Source organism: Salmo trutta, unplaced genomic scaffold, assembly GCF_901001165.1.
Source record: "Salmo trutta unplaced genomic scaffold, fSalTru1.1, whole genome shotgun sequence".
NCBI lineage: Eukaryota > Metazoa > Chordata > Actinopteri > Salmoniformes > Salmonidae > Salmo > Salmo trutta.
In genome coordinates this window covers 8,671,291-8,690,843 of record NW_021822911.1, presented here as the reverse complement: position 1 = coordinate 8,690,843, position 19,553 = coordinate 8,671,291, and the positions used below count along the sequence as shown (strand labels likewise).

General features: G+C 40.6%; 1 protein-coding gene across 1 annotated transcript; it reads right to left on the bottom strand.

Moving 5' to 3' along the window:
* Positions 1-9,526: 9,526 nt before the first annotated feature.
* LOC115186452 (gastrula zinc finger protein XlCGF17.1-like) lies at positions 9,527-18,994 on the bottom strand. The gene is made up of 2 exons (XM_029746078.1): positions 18,984-18,994; positions 9,527-10,755 (listed from the first exon to the last, which is right to left on the bottom strand). Exons 1-2 carry the CDS (start codon positions 18,992-18,994, stop codon positions 9,708-9,710), a joined length of 1,059 nt encoding a protein of 352 aa, XP_029601938.1. The 3' UTR covers positions 9,527-9,707.
* Between the last annotated feature and the right edge of the window lie 559 nt (positions 18,995-19,553).

The following is a 19,553-nucleotide window of genomic DNA, read 5'->3' as shown; positions in this document are numbered from 1 at the left end:
TGTAGATTGATAGGGGTGTATCTTGACTGTAAAATACCTTTGTACTTTTGTCTCAGGGCTCTCAACGAATCATCTGGGGGTGATTCATCTCTTAACGAATCATCTGGGGGTGATTCATCTCTCAACGAATCATCTCGGGGTGATTGTTCGACCAGCCATCATTATCGTAGGGCACCCAATTGATTGACTTTATATGTGTGTTGTATTGACCTGCTCCCTAATTATTAAGTGAATAAAGATTTAGTTTAAGAATAACTCTGACTTGTGATAAGTTTGTCTCATTTGATATTAAAGAAATTAACAACCACATTTGGCATTGGGGATGTGAATCTTGACTTGGTGACCGCTCCTGGTGACCTGGGTAAATGGTGCACCAGGGATCCCTCTAACATTGGGATCTCAGTGAGACCACACTTCGGTAACGGAGCAGATGGACCCACATTTGATCTGAGAGGCAGCGAGCCGAGTGGATACCACATCTTGAACGTAGTTTAAAAATAAAGAATGAGGTGAGCGAAACAAGTGGAGTTTTTAGAAAAGCTTCGTAGGCTCAGAGTGTGTATTCCTGAGTGAGGGGGGCACCTTGGAGGTGTAAAGAGGGGCGAGCCAGCTATCTGTGTGAGCTGTATGAAATCTAGAATATGTGTTTACTAGTTAAGACCATTTATGATATAGTATAAGATAGTAAGGTGCCCCTGTAATTGTTTTAAACATGTAATTATTTTAAACCTGTAATTGTTTTAAACCTGTACCCCATTTTAGAAGTATGGAAAGATGTAAATGTATGAGTTACATTATCCTAGGAACTAACCATTAGATAGAAATGTGAAAATATTCCTGCAGGTTAAAATATTGTTGAAAAACAACTAATTGATTAGGTTTTTTTGAGAATAGCATTGTGTGACTGTGGTATGAGAGTTGTGTGACTGTGATATGAGAGTTGTGTGACTGTGATATGAGAGTTGTGTGACTGTGATATGAGAGTTGTGACTGTGATATGAGAGTTGTGTGAAAGTGGTATGAGAGTTGTGTGACTGATATGAGAGTTGTGTGACTGTGATATGATTCTTAATCTGTCGTCTGGATAGTAACATATAGAAATATGCTGAATCGGATGATTGAAATTTGGATAATAAGCGGGATGATATTTTAGAAAGCAGCAGAAGGTCTATAGTTCCTGGGAGGCTTGATTTTGCCGTGGTGTCTGGGAGGTTAGAGAGCCGTTGAGGATCCCATGGTCATTGTCCGGGAAACAAAAGTTTATTTTTTGTTCTGCTGGGAGTATGTTTGGAGCGCTGCTTCGTAGCTGTGGAGAGTCCTTGAAAAAGCAAATGGAATGGTTGTCGTGACTACCTGAGAATTTCTTACGTTTTATATGGATTCTGTGAATATATGAAAATATGATGAATTGTATGTGTGTATAATCGATTACTAGAGATTTGATAAAGTAATACTGGGAATATAATTAGATACAATTTAAACAACCCATATGTAGACGAACGTAGGTTTTGAGTTGGTATCTTTAATGGATCATTTGATAAAGATGAGGTTTAAGCGTTATTAAACAGTCTACAAAGTCTGGGCAGTTGTCTCAGAAACTGATGGGAGTGTGTCCACTTTAGGTTAAGTTACCCTAACGATGTAACTATAAAACGCTTATTGGATTTTCTCCATCCGGCTACTACATTTGAAATAAAAACTGCCCTTAAGGCCTGTGGGGGGTTCTTCCCAGTATGAGAGGAGTTGCTAGATTTATTAAATAAACCTTTTTCCATAAAGTTAGAGTGAACCAAGGTGGCTGACTTGCTGTTGATGTTGAAGAAGCGTCTCGTCCACTAGATTATACGTCACAGTGGCAGAATCACCTGAAAGACGCACATCGCCATCTGCTGACTGGAGTTGGTATCGCAGTTGAGAAAATACTTTCAAACGCTCAAAAGCGACTGCCCCTAAAAACCAACGACTCCCTTTGAAAACGGGCGATGTGGCATCAGAAACATATATTATAGTGTTAAAATGTACTACAAAGTGTAGCTAAATAGAATAACTTTGGTCATACCCACTCAGCACGTGACGTCCAAGGACGTCGAATTATGGTCGATATCAGGTCTGTCTGTTGTGGCCACTATTTCGCCCTAAAATAGTCATCCCAAATTGGGCTGTGTATAACTATGTAAATGTCTCTCGGACAAGGTGAATTTTATCAATATACACTCTAAAAAGTAAAGGTTCCTGGAGTATCCTTTAGGGGTTCTTCAAATTGGAACTGTGGGGGAACCCCTAAAAGTTATTTGAAGAACCTTTTGTGGGTACCCCTATAAGTTCTTTGAAGAACCCCTTATCATGGTTCCTCAAAGAACCTTTTGGGTTTCATTTTTTAAACTCCCTGTCCACCCTCCCTCCATTATAAAAACATAATAATAATAACAATATGGATTTAAATAATTCATTGTTTATTTAGTGGCACCACAAATGTAAATTAATATTTACAAAACAATTTACCAAACAAAACACATTACAAAATTGCAACATTTCTGCAGGCATGTCAGACCATAATAAATAATACATTTACTTTGTATAGTGCTTTTCATTAAAAAAAAATTTAATTTTAAATTTTAGTCATTTAGCAGACGCTCTTATCCAGAGCGACTTACAGTAGTGAATGCATACATTTCATACATTTTTGTTGTTGTTGTACTGGCCCCCCGTGGGAATCAAACCCACAACCCTGGCGTTGCAAACACCATCCTCTACCAACTGAGCCACAGGGGAATATATGACATGACATTTAAAAAAAATACAACTAATGATGTACAATAAAAACAACATTAAAGATGAATCATAGGTAAACTAACAATATTGTAGACTTGATGCTAAATACAGATTTTTTCAGCTTTAGTGTGTATTGTCACATCCTGACCAGTAAAAGGGGTTATTTGTTATTGTAGTTTGGTCAGGGTGTGGCAGGGGGTGTTTGTTTGTGTGTTTTGGGGGTTTTGGGTGATGTTCTATGTTATTCTATTTCTATGTTTAATCTAGGTTGTCTATGTTGGAATGATTTGGGGTTGGTCTCTAATTGGAGGCAGCTGAATCTCGTTGCCTCTGATTAGAGACCATATTTAAGTAGGGGGTTTTCTCATTGTGTTTTGTGGGTGATTATTTTCTGTTTAGTGTTTAGTGTACCTGACAGTACTGTTTGGCTGTCGTTTTTCTTGTTTTGTTTAAATGTTCGAATAAATATTTAAATATGAGCACTCAACCCGCTGCGCCTTGGTCTACTCCCTTCGACGGCCGTTACAGAACCACCCACCACAAGAAGACCAAGCAGCGTGGACTGGAGCACCGGGGAGAAGGGGTCTGCACCTTTGGGGGGGAGGGTGCTGTCACGTCCTGACCAGTAAAAGGGGTTATTTGTTATTGTAGTTTGGTCAGGGCGTGGCAGGGAGTGTTTGTTTTGGGTGTTTTGGGTGATGTTCTATGTTTGTATTGACTGCTATGTAGGTTAAATGTACACTTCAAATGCAGCTGTCCTACAACATATCTGTACCTTCTTCTTGATCCCAATTGCATTGTCCATGTTCTGTCCTATAACAATTTCAAAGGAAGAGAAAATGTGTCAAAGAATAGTCTTACAAGCATTAATATATATATATTAAATAAATATTGAAAGATAAATGGCATCGACAAATAATATAATGTAAAATGGAAGAACATATTGGAGAAAGCACTAGCCAATACAGTACTGCCATACAGTAACAGTACTGCCATACAGCCCTAACGTTTCCAAAATGGGATAGTATTGTACATGTAATGTTACCAAAATGGGATAGTATTGTACATGTAATGTTTCCAAAATGGGATAGTATTGTACATGTTACGTTTCCATAATGGCATAGTATTGTACATGTAATGTTTCAAAAATGGGACAGTATTGTACATGTAACGTTATGCCCCCTTGTGAGTTAATAGTATTGCATGCTGTAGCAGGCTATATAAAGAGGAAGACCTCCATTGACGATTCAGTTCGTTGTAACATCTCGTCTGGACAGGTCACCGTCCTTAGTTAGTTAGTTAGTTAATGAAGCTAACGTTAGCTAGTTCATTATCACAAAAGTGAGAACTGCTCTAGATTGGAAACTCACATTAATGAGTGTAAAGCCATGTTGGCTTAATGGAAACGATATACAATATATGGGAAAGAATATAGTTGAGGAAATAATCCAAACCTAGTTGTGCCTAGTTAGGACATAACGTTAACTAGCTAGCTAACGGTACTGTACTGTAGCTCATACAACGCCGACGGTCAAACCCGGCTTTCTAATATTTACGTTCATTAACCTCTCTGGGGTATGTGGGACGATTTCGTCCCACCTACGTAACAGCTACTGAAATTCCAGTGGCGCGATTTTTGAATCGTTAGAAATACTATTACTTCAATTTCTCAAACATATGACTATTTTACAGCTATTTAAAGACAAGAATCTCGTTAATCTAACCCCACTGTCCGATTTCAAAAAGGCTTTACAACGAAAGCAAAACATTAGATTATGTCAGCCGAGTGCCCAGCCAGAAAAAATCAGACAGCCATTTTTCAAGCTAGCATATAATGTCACACAAACCCAAACCACAGCTAAATGCAGCACTAACCTTTGATGATCTTCATCAGATGACACACCTAGGACATTGTGTTATACAATACATGCATGTCTGTTCAATCAAGTTCATATTTATATCAAAAAACAGCTTTTTGCATTAGCATGTGACGTTCAGAAAACGCATAACCCCCGGCAAACTTCCGTTGAATTTACTAACAGTTTGCTAAATTACTCACGATAAACGTTCACAAAAAGCATAACAATTATTTTAAGAATTATAGATACATTACTCCTCTATGCACTCGATATGTCCGATTTTAAAATAGCTTTTCGGATGAAGCACATTTTGCAATAATCTAAGTACATAGCCCGGCATTACAGGGCTAGCTATTTAGATACCCACCCAGGTCAGCCTCCACCAAAATCACATTTCCTATAAGAAAAATGTTCTTACCTTGCTTGTTCTTCATCAGAATACACTGCCAGGACTTCTACTTCAATAACAAATGTTGGTTTGGTCCCAAATAATCCATCGTTATATCCAAACAGCGACGTTTTGTTAGTGAGTTCTAGAATGCTTCTTCACGGTCCCTCGCATGGCGCATTGGCGTGTCAAAAATGTCTAAATATTCCATTACCGTACTTCGAAGCATGTCAACCGCTGTTTAAAACCAATTTTTATGCCATTTATGTCGTAGAGAAGTGATAATATTCCAACCGGGAGTATGCATTGAGCCTAAACAGCCGAATAAAATTTCTCCTCGGGAGCGACTCATGCACGCGCATCATTCAAAGGTCCTCTGAGCATCCACTTACAAAAGGCGATAATCTGTTTCAACCTGAGGCTCCCTCGTAAACCTTCAGGTTTTTCGCGGGCTCTGAGAGCCTATTGGAGCCCTGGGAATTGTCACGTTACAGCTAAGATCCTTACTTTTCAATAAAAAGATGCAAGACGCACGACTCCTTGTCAGACAGGGTACTTCCTGCTTGAAACCTTGTCAGGTTTTTGCCTGCCATAGGAGTTCTGTTATACTCACAGACACCATTCAAACAGTTTTAGAAAATTCAGAGTGTTTTCTATCCAAACCTGAACAATAATATGCATATTCTAGCTTCTGAGTTGGTGTAGGAGGCAGTTAAAAATGGGAACATATTTTTTCCAAAATTCTCAATACTGCCCCCTAGCCCAGACAGGTTAACTATAGTAACGTTATGGAAGATATTCACAGAAAACCATCATTGTCTTCGTTATTCATTATTAGTATGTTATATTATTATAATAAATGATTTCGAGACATATTCAGAGCCAAACATCAACCCAACTTAACCTTTTTAACTGTTGTCGCATCCAAACTTGTCACCATCGTTTTCAGTTGTAATTGCGAAGTTCCCGGAAGAAGTCCAGCAACAACGGAGGTTCCTCGATGAACCCACCTTCTAACAAGTTCTTTGAAGAACCTTTTGGGGCTGTTTTTCATTGACCAAGAACCCTATGGTTCTTAGGGGATCTGAGAACAACTCCAGTTGAACCCTTCATTTTTAGAGTGTAGTCGGCTCTATTTACTCTCAGATTCAAACATGATGATTAGTATCAACGATCAAGTCAGCTGCTGCTGCTCCAATACAGTATGAGGTGAGACGGTGAACTGATGTTGAACCGGGCAGTCAGCTGCTGCTGCTCCAATACAGTATGAGGTGAGACGGTGAACTGATGTTGAACCGGGCAGTCAGCTGCTGCTGCTCCAATACAGTATGAGGTGAGACGGTGAACTGATGTTGAACCGGGCAGTCAGCTGCTGCTGCTCCAATACAGTATGAGGTGAGACGGTGAACTGATGTTGAACTGGTCAGTCAGCTGCTGCTGCTCCAATACAGTATGAGGTGAGACGGTGAACTGATGTTGAACCGGGCAGTCAGCTGCTGCTGCTCCAATACAGTATGAGGTGAGACGGTGAACTGATGTTGAACCGGGCAGTCAGCTGCTGCTGCTCCAATACAGTATGAGGTGAGACGGTGAACTGATGTTGAACTGGGCAGTCAGCTGCTGCTGCTCCAATACAGTATCAGGTGAGACGACTGATGTTGAACCGGGCAGTCAGCTGCTGCTGCTCCAATACAGTATGAGGTGAGACGGTGAACTGATGTTGAACTGGGCAGTCAGCTGCTGCTGCTCCAATACAGTATGAGGTGAGACGGTGAACTGATGTTGAAACGGCCAGTCAGCTGCTGCTGCTCCAATACAGTATGAGGTGAGACGGTGAACTGATGTTAAACCGGGCAGTCAGCTGCTGCTGCTCCAATACAGTATGAGGTGAGACGGTGAACTGATGTTGAACCGGGCAGTCAGCTGCTGCTGCTCCAATACAGTATGAGGTGAGACGGTGAACTGATGTTGAACCGGGCAGTCAGCTGCTGCTGCTCCAATACAGTATGAGGTGAGACGGTGAACTGATGTTGAACCGGGCAGTCACCTGCTGCTGCTCCAATACAGTATGAGGTGAGACGGTGAACTGATGTTGAACCGGGCAGTCAGCTGCTGCTGCTCCAATACAGTATGAGGTGAGACGGTGAACTGATGTTGAATCATAATGATTAAGTTAATTAAAATGAATTAGTGAAACTGTTAAAAAATAGTATATGTCATATTCAATATTTGACTCTATTGTTATCATATAGAAACATAATGGAATATTGTACATCATATTAGCATCAACATACATTATTGTTTCATTCAATTTCACATAATAAAGATATTTAATATTTTCAAGTTCAGAAGTCAGAACCCATCACCTGCTATGTAAAAGAGACAGAAGAATGCACAATGGTCAATGCTATCCGGGATCCTTGGGACATCCCTACCCTAAACCCTAACCTTAACCCCTAACCTTAACCATTTTAAATGTCAACTTCAATGGGCTAGGGATGTCCCAAGGATGTATCTCTACCTGAAAATACATGATCTAAGTGATTGATAGTTGGTATTCAGCAGTCATAAAGCCTTATTTACTTTAATGAACTACTAAAATAGTGATTTTTTCAGACAGCATAGACAGCAGCTCTACACTTTATTGACTGACTGATCCATTCATCCTTCCATCCCTCCTCAGCCTTCCTCTCCTCTGAAGACCCAGTGAGGGTGGAGCTCAGTCAGAGAGCTGTTGAGGGACTGGTTAGGAAGAACACTTCTACAGCCAGAGAGGTGAGAGGTCACACATGGTTTAGATGGTAAATATTTATGTCCCCTTAGCGGTTCATCACGTCAGCAAAAGGGAATATGTTCCATCATCTATGTTTATTTACATTAGTGCAAATTGTCCACTGATATTGGTGTAATTTCTCACCCCTTTTGGCTGTATGAAAGTTAATTTCCCCTCAGACACACACATTTGTTCTTTGATATTATGAAGGTCATTTGTGTCAAATGTACTTTTCCACTCATTCACCCCACCTCTTTACATTGCTGATGCATATTTGGTGGCCTGGCTGCATCCAGACTATGTTAAAGGCCCATCCTGGTAGAGCTGAACCTTATGCAGCTTGGAGTGATCAGATGACAGAAGTCACATTTAGGTGCCAGGTGTAACTGAGGCCATAGATGCTCCATATCCATTACTTTGAGTGTTATATTTAATATGACTAAATGTGTTTCTGTGTTGCAGGGACAGTCAAGAAATGGAACAGCAAGGCCACAGAACATGACATAAGCAGAGCTGTGGGAGACCACCTCAAGCCCCTGGTAGAGCCGGGGGTGGTGTTTACCACTCCACCACGCCTTCAGCAGGCTGGAAAAGTGGGATTGATACTGGCTTTCATACTAAGAGGGACCAGGAGTCTGTTGATTGGTCAGTCATTGGGTTAATTTGTTGAAATCAAATCAAGCTTTATTTATACAGCACCTTTCAGACATGGATGCAACACAATGGTTTCACAAAAAAAAACCAAAAAAATGAAAATAAACAGAAATATTTAGTACACAACAAACAGAAGATTAACAACTGAAAGACTAATGAACATTCTAAGGAAATGCCATTGATTAAAATATTAATTGGATGCAATATCCAACCCAAAATATAACTTGTTTTTTAGGAGGGTCTCTGAAAGACACTATGGGGGTGTCCACTGGAAGTTGACTAGTAACAACAACTGGGACCTAAAAGACACCCACCATGAGACCCACTAAATCTGCCCAAGAAAAGGTAAACAAAAGAAAAACCCACACCAAACTTAAAGACAGGAAGTAAACCAAAAAGGTGGAGCAACTAAAGGTGTTGACTCTCCACATGTATCAAGACAACTGGAGCACTGGGCCAGACACTCTTAAATAGAACCTGGACCAGCTCAGGTGAAACACCTTCCCACTAACGAGATGGACAAGCCAGCACAGGTGTAACACATACTGACTAACGAGGTGACACCAATCAGTGCGTCCTACGTGCTAACGAGCTAGACGTGCTAACGGGCTAGACGTGCTAACGAGCTAGACGGGCTAACGAGCTAGACGTGCTAACGAGCTAGACGTGCTAACGAGCTAGACGTGCTGACGTCCAACCTCAAAACATAAATGCAAAAACCAAAGCCTGTAACACCTTCCCCCTTAAGACAACAAATAAACTCAGCAAAAAAATAAACATCCTCTCACTGTCAACTGTGTTTATTTTCAGCAAACTTAACATGTGTAAATATTTGATATTCAAGATTCAACAACTGAGAGACAAACTGAACAAGTTCCTCAGACATGTGATTAACAGAAATTGAATAATGTGTCCCTGAACAAAGGAGGGGTCAAAATCAAAAGTCACAGTCAGTATCTGGTGTGGCCACCAGCTGCATTAAGTACTGCAGTGCATCTCCTCCTCATGGACTTCACCAGATTTGCCAGTTCTTGCTGTGAGATGTTACTGTAAGCTGTTAGTGTCTTAAGGACCGTTCCAAAGGTGCAAGTTCATTAATTGTTTATGGTTCATTGAACAAACAGTGTTTAAACCCTTTACAATGAAGATCTCAAATCAAATGAACAAACATTTAGGGTTCCACATTGTGACATAATTAAAATACTCCTACAACAATGTAAAAAACATATTGTGACATTACATTGATATCATGAAACAACCTTCATCTATGTATTTTCTGATGTTTAATCAGATATCTTTTATCTGAGAATCTTTTGTCACATTGATTACAGCTATGAGGTTTCTCTCCTGTGTGTGTTCTGTGGTGTGATACCATGCTGTTTAGCCAATTAAAACTCTTCCCACATTGACTACAGCTATAAGGCTTCTCTCCTGTGTGTGTTCTCAGATGCACTACCAGGCTGTTTAACTGAGTAAAACTCTTCCCACATTGATCACAGCTATAAGGCTTCTCTCCTGTGTGTGTTCTCTGGTGTGTCATCAGACAGCCAGATGTAACAAAACTCTTCCCACATTGAGTACAGCTATATGGTTTCTCTCCTGTGTGTGTTCTCTGGTGTACCACAAGGCTGCTTGACTGATTAAAACTCTTCCCACATTGATCACAGCCATAAGGTTTCTCTCCTGTGTGTGTTCTCTGGTGTACTATCAGACTGCTCGACTGATTATATCTCTTCCCACATTGATCACAGCCATAAGGTTTCTCTCCTGTGTGCAGTCTCTGGTGTATCTTCAGATCTCCAGATTGACCAAAACTCTTCCCACATTGATTACAGCTAAATGGTTTCTCTCCTGTGTGTGTTCTCTGGTGTTTAGTCAGATTGCTAGATGTAAAAAAACACTTCCCACATTGATTACAGCTATAAGGTCGCTCTCCTGTGTGCATTCTCTGGTGCACCTTCAAGGTGTGTGATGTTGAAAAGCTTTTCCCACAAAATGAACAATGGTGAAGCTTCTCTCCTGTGTGTGTTCTCTGGTGCACTATCAAGGAGCTTGACACAGTAAAACTCTTCCCACATTGATCACAGCCATAAGGTTTCTCTCCTGTGTGTGTTCTCTGGTGTGATTTCAGGGTTTTTAGCTGAGAAAAACTCTTCAAACATTGATCACAGCCAAAAGTTCTCTCCCCTGTGTGAATTCTATGATGTATTTTAAGGTCTATTGTAGAGTTGAATCTTTTCCCACAGTCAGAGCACCAGTGAGATTTCCCTCCAGTGTGAATTCTCAGGTGTACTTTTAGTGAATTCGATCTTGAGAAACATTTCCCACAGTCAGAGCAGCAGTAAGGTTTCTCTCCTGTGGGTCTCTGCTGTTGTTTATTGAGGTGCTCTGATCTGGAGAGACTGTTCTCTGCCTCCTCAGCTTCATGATGTTGTTGAGGCTCCCCAGAGGATCCACGATAGTCCCGTCTCTCTCCTGTGTGATCGACAAAGTCAGACAGATGGTTAAAGGCCCACAACAGCAGAAATCCACTGTTAATTTATTATGTTTTCACCTTTATTTAACCAGGTAGGCAAGTTGAGAACAAGTTCTCATTTACAACTACGACCTGGCCAAGAATAAAGCAAAGCAGTTCGACACATACAACAACACAGAGTTACACGTGGAATAAACAAAACATACAGTCAACAATAAAGTTGAAGAAAATCTATATACAGTGTGTGCAAATGAGGTGAGATAAGGGAGGTAAGGCAATAAATAGGCCATGTTGGCGAAGTAATTACAATATACCAATTAGACACTGGAATGATAGATGTGCAGAAGACGAATGTGCAAGTAGAGATACTGGGGTGCAAAGGAGCAAGAAATAAATAAATACAGTGTGGGATGAGGTAGTTGGATGGGCTATTGGCAGATGGGCTATGTACAGGTGCAGTGAACTGTGAGCTGCTCAGTCAGCTGGTGCTTAAAGTTAGTGAGGGAGATATGAGTCTCCAGCTTCAGTGATTTTTGCAGTTCGTTCCAGTCATTGGCAGCAGACAACTGGAAGGAAAGGCGGCCAAATAAGGATTGGCTTTGTGGGTGACTAGTGAGATATACCTGCTGGAGTGCATGCTACTGGTGGGTGCTGCTATGGTGACTAGTGAGTTGACATAAGGCAGGGCTTAACCTAGCAGAGACTTGTAGATGACCTGGAGCCAGTGGGTTTGACGACGAGTATGAAGCGAGGGCCAGCCAACGAGAGCGTACAGGTCGCAGTGTTGGGTAGTACATGGGGCTTTGGTGACAAAACAGATGGCACTGTGATAGACTGCATCCAATTTGTTGAGTAGAGTGTTGGGGGCTATTTTGTAAATGACATCGCCGAAGTCGAGGATCGGTAGGATGGTCAGTTTTACGTGGGTATGTTTGGCAGCATGAGTGAAGGATGCTTTGTTGCGAAATAGGAGGCCGATTCTAGATTTAATTTTGGATTGGAGATGTTTAATGTGAGTCTGGAAGGTTGGGTTAACAGTCTAACCAGACACCTAGGTATTTGTAGTTGTCCACATATTCTAAGTCAGAACCGTCCAGAGTAGTGATGCTGGACGGGCGGGCAGGTGCGGGCAGCGACCGGTTGAAGAGCATGCATTTAGTTTTACATGCATTTAAGAGCAGTTGGAGGCAATGGAAGGAGAGTTATATGGCATTGAAGCTCATCTGGAGGTTAGTTAAGACAGTGTCCAAAGAAGGGCCAGAAGTATATAGAATGGTGTCGTCTGCGTAGAGGTGGATCAAAGAATCACCAGCAGCAAGAGCGCCATCATTGATGTATACAGAGAAGAGAGTCGGCCTGAGAATTGAACCCTGTGGCACCCCAATAGAGACTGCCAGAGGTCTGGACAACAGGCCCTCTGATTTGACACACTGAACTCTGTCAGAGAAGTAGTTGGTGAACCAGGCGAGGCAGTCATTTGAGAAACTAAGGCTGTTTAGTCTGCCAATAAGAATGTGGTGATTGACGGAGTCGAAAGCCTTGGCCAGGTCGATGAATACGGCTGCACAGTAATGTCTCTCATCGATGTCAGTTATGATATCGTTTAGGACCTTGAGCGTAGCTGAGGTGCACCCATGACCAGCTCAGAAACCAGATTGCATAGCGGAGAAGGTACGGTGGGATTTGAAATGGTCGGTAATCTGCTTGTTAACTTGTCTTTCAAAGACCTTAGAAAGGCAGGGTAAGATAAATATAGATCTGTAGCAGTTTGGATCTAGAGTGTCTCCCCCTTTGAAGAGGGGGATGACCGCAGCTGCTTTCCAATCTTTGGGAATCTCAGGTGATACGAAAGAGAGGTTGAACAGGCTAGTAATAGGGGTTGCAACAATTTTGGCAGATAATTTTAGAAAGAGAGGGTCCAGATTGTCTAGCCCGCTGATTTGTAGGGGTCCAGATTTTGCAGCTCTATCAGAACATCTGCTATCTGGATTTGGGTGAAGGAGAAATGGTGGGGGCCTGGGCGAGTGGCTGTGGGGGTTGCCGGGCAGTTGACCGGGGTAGGGGTAGCCAGGTGGAAAGCATGGCCAGCCGTAGAAAAATGCTTATTGAAATTCTCAATTATAGTGGACTTATCGGTGGTGACAGTGTTTCCTAGCCTCAGAGCAGTGGGCAGCTGGGAGGAGGTGCTCTTATTCTCCATGGACTTTACAGTGTCCCAGAACTTTTTTGAGTTTGTACAACGGGATGGAAATTTCTGTTTGAAAAGGCTAGCCTTAGCTTTCCTAACTGCCTGTGTATATTGGATCCTAACTTCCCTGAAAAGTTGCATATCACTGTAGGACCCATAACATCACCTAACAACAACATAGACCTAGGACTATAAATCATTTAATATTTCAGGTGAAACATGGAAACTAAAATGTCTTTGTCATGACATTTCATAACCTGATCACCAGATCATTTTGTGAATAATCCCACTAGGCTACTCTGTAATGTGTTGTCATTCTAAATGTCCTGAATAAAGGAAAATATCTCTGTGTGTTGTGCAATAGCCTATCCATCAAGGAACAGTTCTCTACACATTATGAGCTAAGTATCTCTGTGTCCAAACAGACTAACGAGACCCTACTGTAAATCAACCAGACAATAACACATTATAAACATCAATTTGCTAGGGATGTTGGATCCAACGTGGAGCACAGCATAACTGTCTTTACCAGAGTAATGAATGAAGAAGCACTTTGGTTGTTGTTGCATGTCGTGATGTTTGTCATGTGACTGTCATTCAGAAAATTATTTCCTGGATCAGCTGATGATAGTTGAACATGTGACTGTAACTAAACATCTACAGTATTATGTGTAATTATTGAAGAACCGCATTAATGTATCCATTTGGGTGTCAATAAAGTTAAAGTGACTCTTGGTTAGAACCACTGGATTTAGCAAACTGAAATGATTTAGGATTTATTTATTTTCCTACAGGGAACAGTAATTATAGTCATTAAGTTACACTCCCTTTCAGTTGGTCAACTTCGGTACAACATACTATGGGACAATACAATCATTCCCCCATGCCGACCCAAACAGATACTAAATGAAACGTCCCCTGGCAGACCACCCAGACCTGACCCCACAAGATGCTTCAGTTTTGTCAATTTATTAATTGTCTTTTGCTTGAAACACTCCTGTCAATGTTGAGTAAAGACACACACCTAATTAGACATATAGAAGTAGGACTAGTCTACCTGGCCTGTGTACAAATGTAGGTCTATAAATGTGCCCATTTGGGGATGTCTGATAGTATTTCTGATTGTCTTAATGCACCACCACTAATGAGTTGTGGAGCTTTGCACAAAAAGCCAACAGCTGTGTCTGTCCTAAACTCACTGCAGCAGAAAACTGAGGGCCTAGAATATTTAGTAAAAAGATTTAGTAAAAAAAAATATCAAGTACAAAAATCACACATTAGTTCAACAACTGCAGAGTTTGTGTCCCTGTTTTATAAGATAGTACTCACTGTATTTACTGGTGTTAATCAGATCAATGTCCCTGTTTTATTAGATAGTACTCACTGTATTTACTGGTGTTAATCAGATCAATGTCCCTGTTTTATAAGATAGTACTCACTGTATTTACTGGTGTTAATCAGATCAATGTCCCTGTTTTATAAGATAGTACTCACTGTATTTACTGGTGTTAATCAGATCAATGTCCCTGTTTTATTAGATAGTACTCACTGTATTTACTGGTGTTAATCAGATCAATGTCCCTGTTTTATAAGATAGTACTCACTGTATTTACGGGTGTTAATCAGTTCTCCAGTCTTCTCTTCTTCGTCCTCCTCTAATGTGACAGTAATCTCCCCCTCTTCATCCTCCACTCCAAAAACTGCATCTTCCTCCTCTTCTTTCACAGTAACATCCTCCTCCTCTTTCACTCTGAAGGTGTCTTTCTCTGTAACGCCTTTCTCTTCTTCTTTCACTGTAACAGCTTCACCCTCTACTTCTTGTTTTACTGTGACATCCTCCTCTTCCTTCTCCTCTTTCACGACAACGTTCAGTCCCAGAGCTTCTTTCTCAGTCCAACAGACCTCTTCTTTAGCAGGAGGAGAGTAGCTTAGTGAACTCATGGTCGGGGTTAATAGCTAGCTAGCATTAGCGACTAGACTAGTGCTAACTTAACCAGCCAGCTAGTTGACTTACAACGTAAATATTACATTAAATGGGGTAGCTAGTTGTTTCCACATAATGATGTTTAAATCATAGCGGCAAATAAACCACGAAATTGTCTAAAGAGCTTGAATGTTCAGACTTTGTCGGCTAGCGAGCTAGCGAGGTGGCTGCAGTTGTTGAAGAAGCGTTCCGTCCACTAGATTATACGTCACACTAGAAACATCGCCTGAAAGACACATATCGCCATCTGCTGTCTGGAGGGAGGAAACGCAGTTGAGGAGGGAAAACTTTTTTTATTCTTCGTTGAATTATAATATTATAAAGCAGTTTAGGGAAACGTTTTTTTCCTCTCCATTAAATATGAATATTATATCAACACGTACAAAGAGCAACAAGTGTTGTTTGATTAGTTCATTTTTTTAATGAGAATTTAAAACAAACTACATCTACTCCACATCTGTATTTCTAACTCAGTCAAATAACTAGATATCAAAATAAGCACCTAGTTATTGATACCCTTGATAAAGACGAGAAAAAATGACTGTATAAAATAAATAAATAAACTTTACCCTCTGCCAGGATATTTTAGCCCAAAACCTGGTTACATCTCTGCTAGGAGGCTGAAACTTGGCCATAAGTGGGTCTTCCAGCAAGACACATCAACATCCACAAAGAAATGGTTAATTGGGCATAAAATCAAAAATGTTCTATGGCCATCTCAGTCTTCGGACTTGAACTCCATTGAAAACCTGTGGTTTGAATTGAACAGGGCAGTCCACAAGCGCAGACAAAATAAATCAAGGACATGGAGAGATTCTGTATGGAGGAAGGGTCTAAGATCCCACCCAATGTGTTCTCTAATCTCATTAAACATTTCAGTGTCATTATCCTCCCAAGGGGAGAGTGCTGGAGTATTGAAAACATGGGTGACAATAATTCAGACCCCTGCCTTTTGAGAATTACATGTTAAACTAAATCTCTTTCTCTGAGCAATTGTATTAGTATAAAATAATATAACTTCCCCCCAAAAATGTTTTACATACAATATAGCTCAGTATTTGAATTCTTGATTTTATAGAGTCGTTTTTGCTCATCTTTATCAAGGGGGTCAACAATTTTGTCCCCCACTGTACCTCCACACCGCTGCTACATGGTGTAACAATACATCATGTAGATGTATATAATGACCAGACTAGGTCTATACTGCTCCTACATGGTGTAACAATACATCATGTAGATGTATATAATGAACAGACTAGGTCTATACTGCTCCTACATGGTGTAACATTACATCATGTAGATGTATATAATGAACAGACTAGGTCTATACTGGTCCTACATGGTGTAACAATACATCATGTAGATGTATATAATGAACAGACTAGGTCTATACTGCTCCTACATGGTGTAACAATACATCATGTAGATGTATATAATGACCAGACTAGGTCTATACTGCTCCTACATGGTGTAACAATACATCATGTAGATGTATATAATGAACAGACTAGGTCTATACTGCTCCTACATGGTGTAACAATACATCATGTAGATGTATATAATGAACAGACTAGGTCTATACTGCTCCTACATGGTGTAACAATACATCATGTAGATGTATATAATGAACAGACTAGGTCTATACTGCTCCTACATGGTGTAACAATACATCATGTAGATGTATATAATGAACAGACTAGGTCTATACTGCTCCTACATGGTGTAACAATACACCATGTAGATGTATATAATGAACAGACTAGGTCTATACTGCTCCTACATGGTGTAACAATACATCATGTAGATGTATATAATGAACAGACTAGGTCTATACTGCTCCTACATGGTGTAACAATACATCATGTAGATGTATATAATGAACAGACTAGGTCTATACTGCTCCTACATGGTGTAAACAATACATCATGTAGATGTATATAATGAACAGACTAGGTCTATACTGCTGCTACATGGTGTAACAATACATCATGTAGATGTATATAATGAACAGACTAGGTCTATACTGCTCCTACATGGTGTAACAATACATCATGTAGATGTATATAATGAACAGACTAGGTCTATACTGATGCTACATGGTGTAACAATACATCATGTATGAACAGACTAGGTCTATACTGCTGCTACATGGTGTAACAATACATCATGTAGATGTATATAATGAACAGACTAGGTCTATACTGCTCCTACATGGTGTAACAATACATCATGTAGATGTATATAATGAACAGACTAGGTCTATACTGCTGCTACATGGTGTAACAATACATCATGTAGATGTATATAATGAACAGACTAGGTCTGTACTGCTGCTACATGGTGTAACAATACATCATGTAGATGTATATAATGAACAGACTAGGTCTATACTGCTCCTACATGGTGTAACAATACATCATGTAGATGTATATAATGAACAGACTAGGTCTGTACTGCTCCTACATGGTGTAACAATACATCATGTAGATGTATATAATGAACAGACTAGGTCTATACTGCTCCTACATGGTGTAACAATACAGTGCATTCGGAAAGTATTCAGACCCCTTCACTTTTTCCACATTTTGTTACATTACAGCCTTATTCTAAAATGATTAACACTACCGTTCAAAAGGTTGGAGTCACTTAGAAATGTTCTTGTTTTTGAAAGAAAAACACTTTTTTGGTCCATTAAAATAACATCAAATTGATCTGAAACACAGTGTAGACATTGTTAATGTTGTAAATGACTATTGTAGCTGGAAACAGCTGATTGTTTAATGGAATATCTACATAGGCATACAGAGGCCCATTATAAGCAACCATCACTCCTGTGTTCCAATGCCACGTTGTGTTAGCTAATCCAAGTTTATCATTTTAAAAGGCTAATTGATTATTAGAAAACCCTTTTGCAATTATGTTAGCACAGCTGAAAACTGTTGTGCTGATTTAACAAAGCTTTTGTAAACAGTGTTGTTGCATAACAATCAGGGAGTAGAACAACAATAATCATCACCCTCTTGACCAATCTTCCCTCCCCTTAACATTGGGTTGATTCAGACCCTGTCAGTGTACCAGGTGGACATTGGGTTGATTCAGACCCTGTCAGTGTACCAGGTGGACATTGGGTTTGATTCAGACCCTGTCAGTGTACCACGTGGACATTGGGTTTGATTCAGACCCTGCCAGTGTACCAGGTGGACATTGGGTTTGATTCAGACCCTGTCAGTGTACCAGGTGGACATTAGGTTGATTCAGACCCTGTCAGTGTACCAGGTGGACATTGGGTTTGATTCAGACCCTGTCGGTGTACGAGGTGGACATTGGGTTTTATCCAGACCCTGTCAGTGTACCAGGTGGACATTTGGTTTGATTCAGACCCTGCCAGTGTGCCAGGTGGACATTGGGTTGATTCAGACCCTGCCAGTGTACCAGGTGGACATTGGGTTTGATTCAGACCCTGTCAGTGTACCAGGTGGACATTGGGTTTGATTCAGACCCTGCCAGCATGGCCAGAAATGTATTCCAAGGTCAGTAACTTATAACCACAGAACCACCCCAGACCTTTCATGCCTGACTAAAAACACCTAAGTATTAGATTTACTGCCATGGTCTAGTATGTCACTGCATCAGACACCATTCACAATGCTGGCTGAGGTACGAGTAAAACATGACATATTATTTCCTAACCATTCACAATGCTGGCTGAGGTACGAGTAAAACATGACATATTATTTCCTAACCATTCACAATGCTGGTTGGGGTACGAGTAAAACATGACATATTATTTCCTAACCATTCACAATGCTGGCTGGGGTACGAGTAAAACATGACATTTTATTTCCTAACCATTCACAATGCTGGCTGAGGTACAAGTAAGACATTTTACCTTTTAGTCATTTAGCAGACGCTCTTATCCAGAGCAACTTACAGTAGTGAACAGTTCACTTAATTGTCCATTGAAATAAATTTGGACAATTTAATCATTACTACATTAAGGCCTGATTGCTGGAGTGCTGCAGAGATGATTGTCCTTCTGGAAGGTTCTCCCATCTCCACAGAGGAACTCTGGAGCTCTGTCAGAGTGACCATCAGGTTCTTGTTCACCTCCCTGACCAAGGCCCTTCTCCCCCGGTTTCTCAGTTTGGCCAGGCGGCCAGCTCTAGTAAGAGTCTTGGTGGTTCCAAACTTCTTCCATTTAAGAATGATGGATGCCAGTGTGTTCTTGGGGACCTTCAATGCTGAAGACATTTTTTGGTACCCTTCCCCAGATCTGTGCCTTGACACTATCCTGTCTCAGAGCAATATGGACAATTCCTTTGACCTCATGGCTTGGTTTTTGATCGGACATGCACTGTAAACTGTGGGACCTTATATAGACAGTTGTGTGCCTTTCCAAATCATGTCCAATCAATTGAATTTACCACAAGTGGACTCCAAGTTGTAGAAACATTTCAAG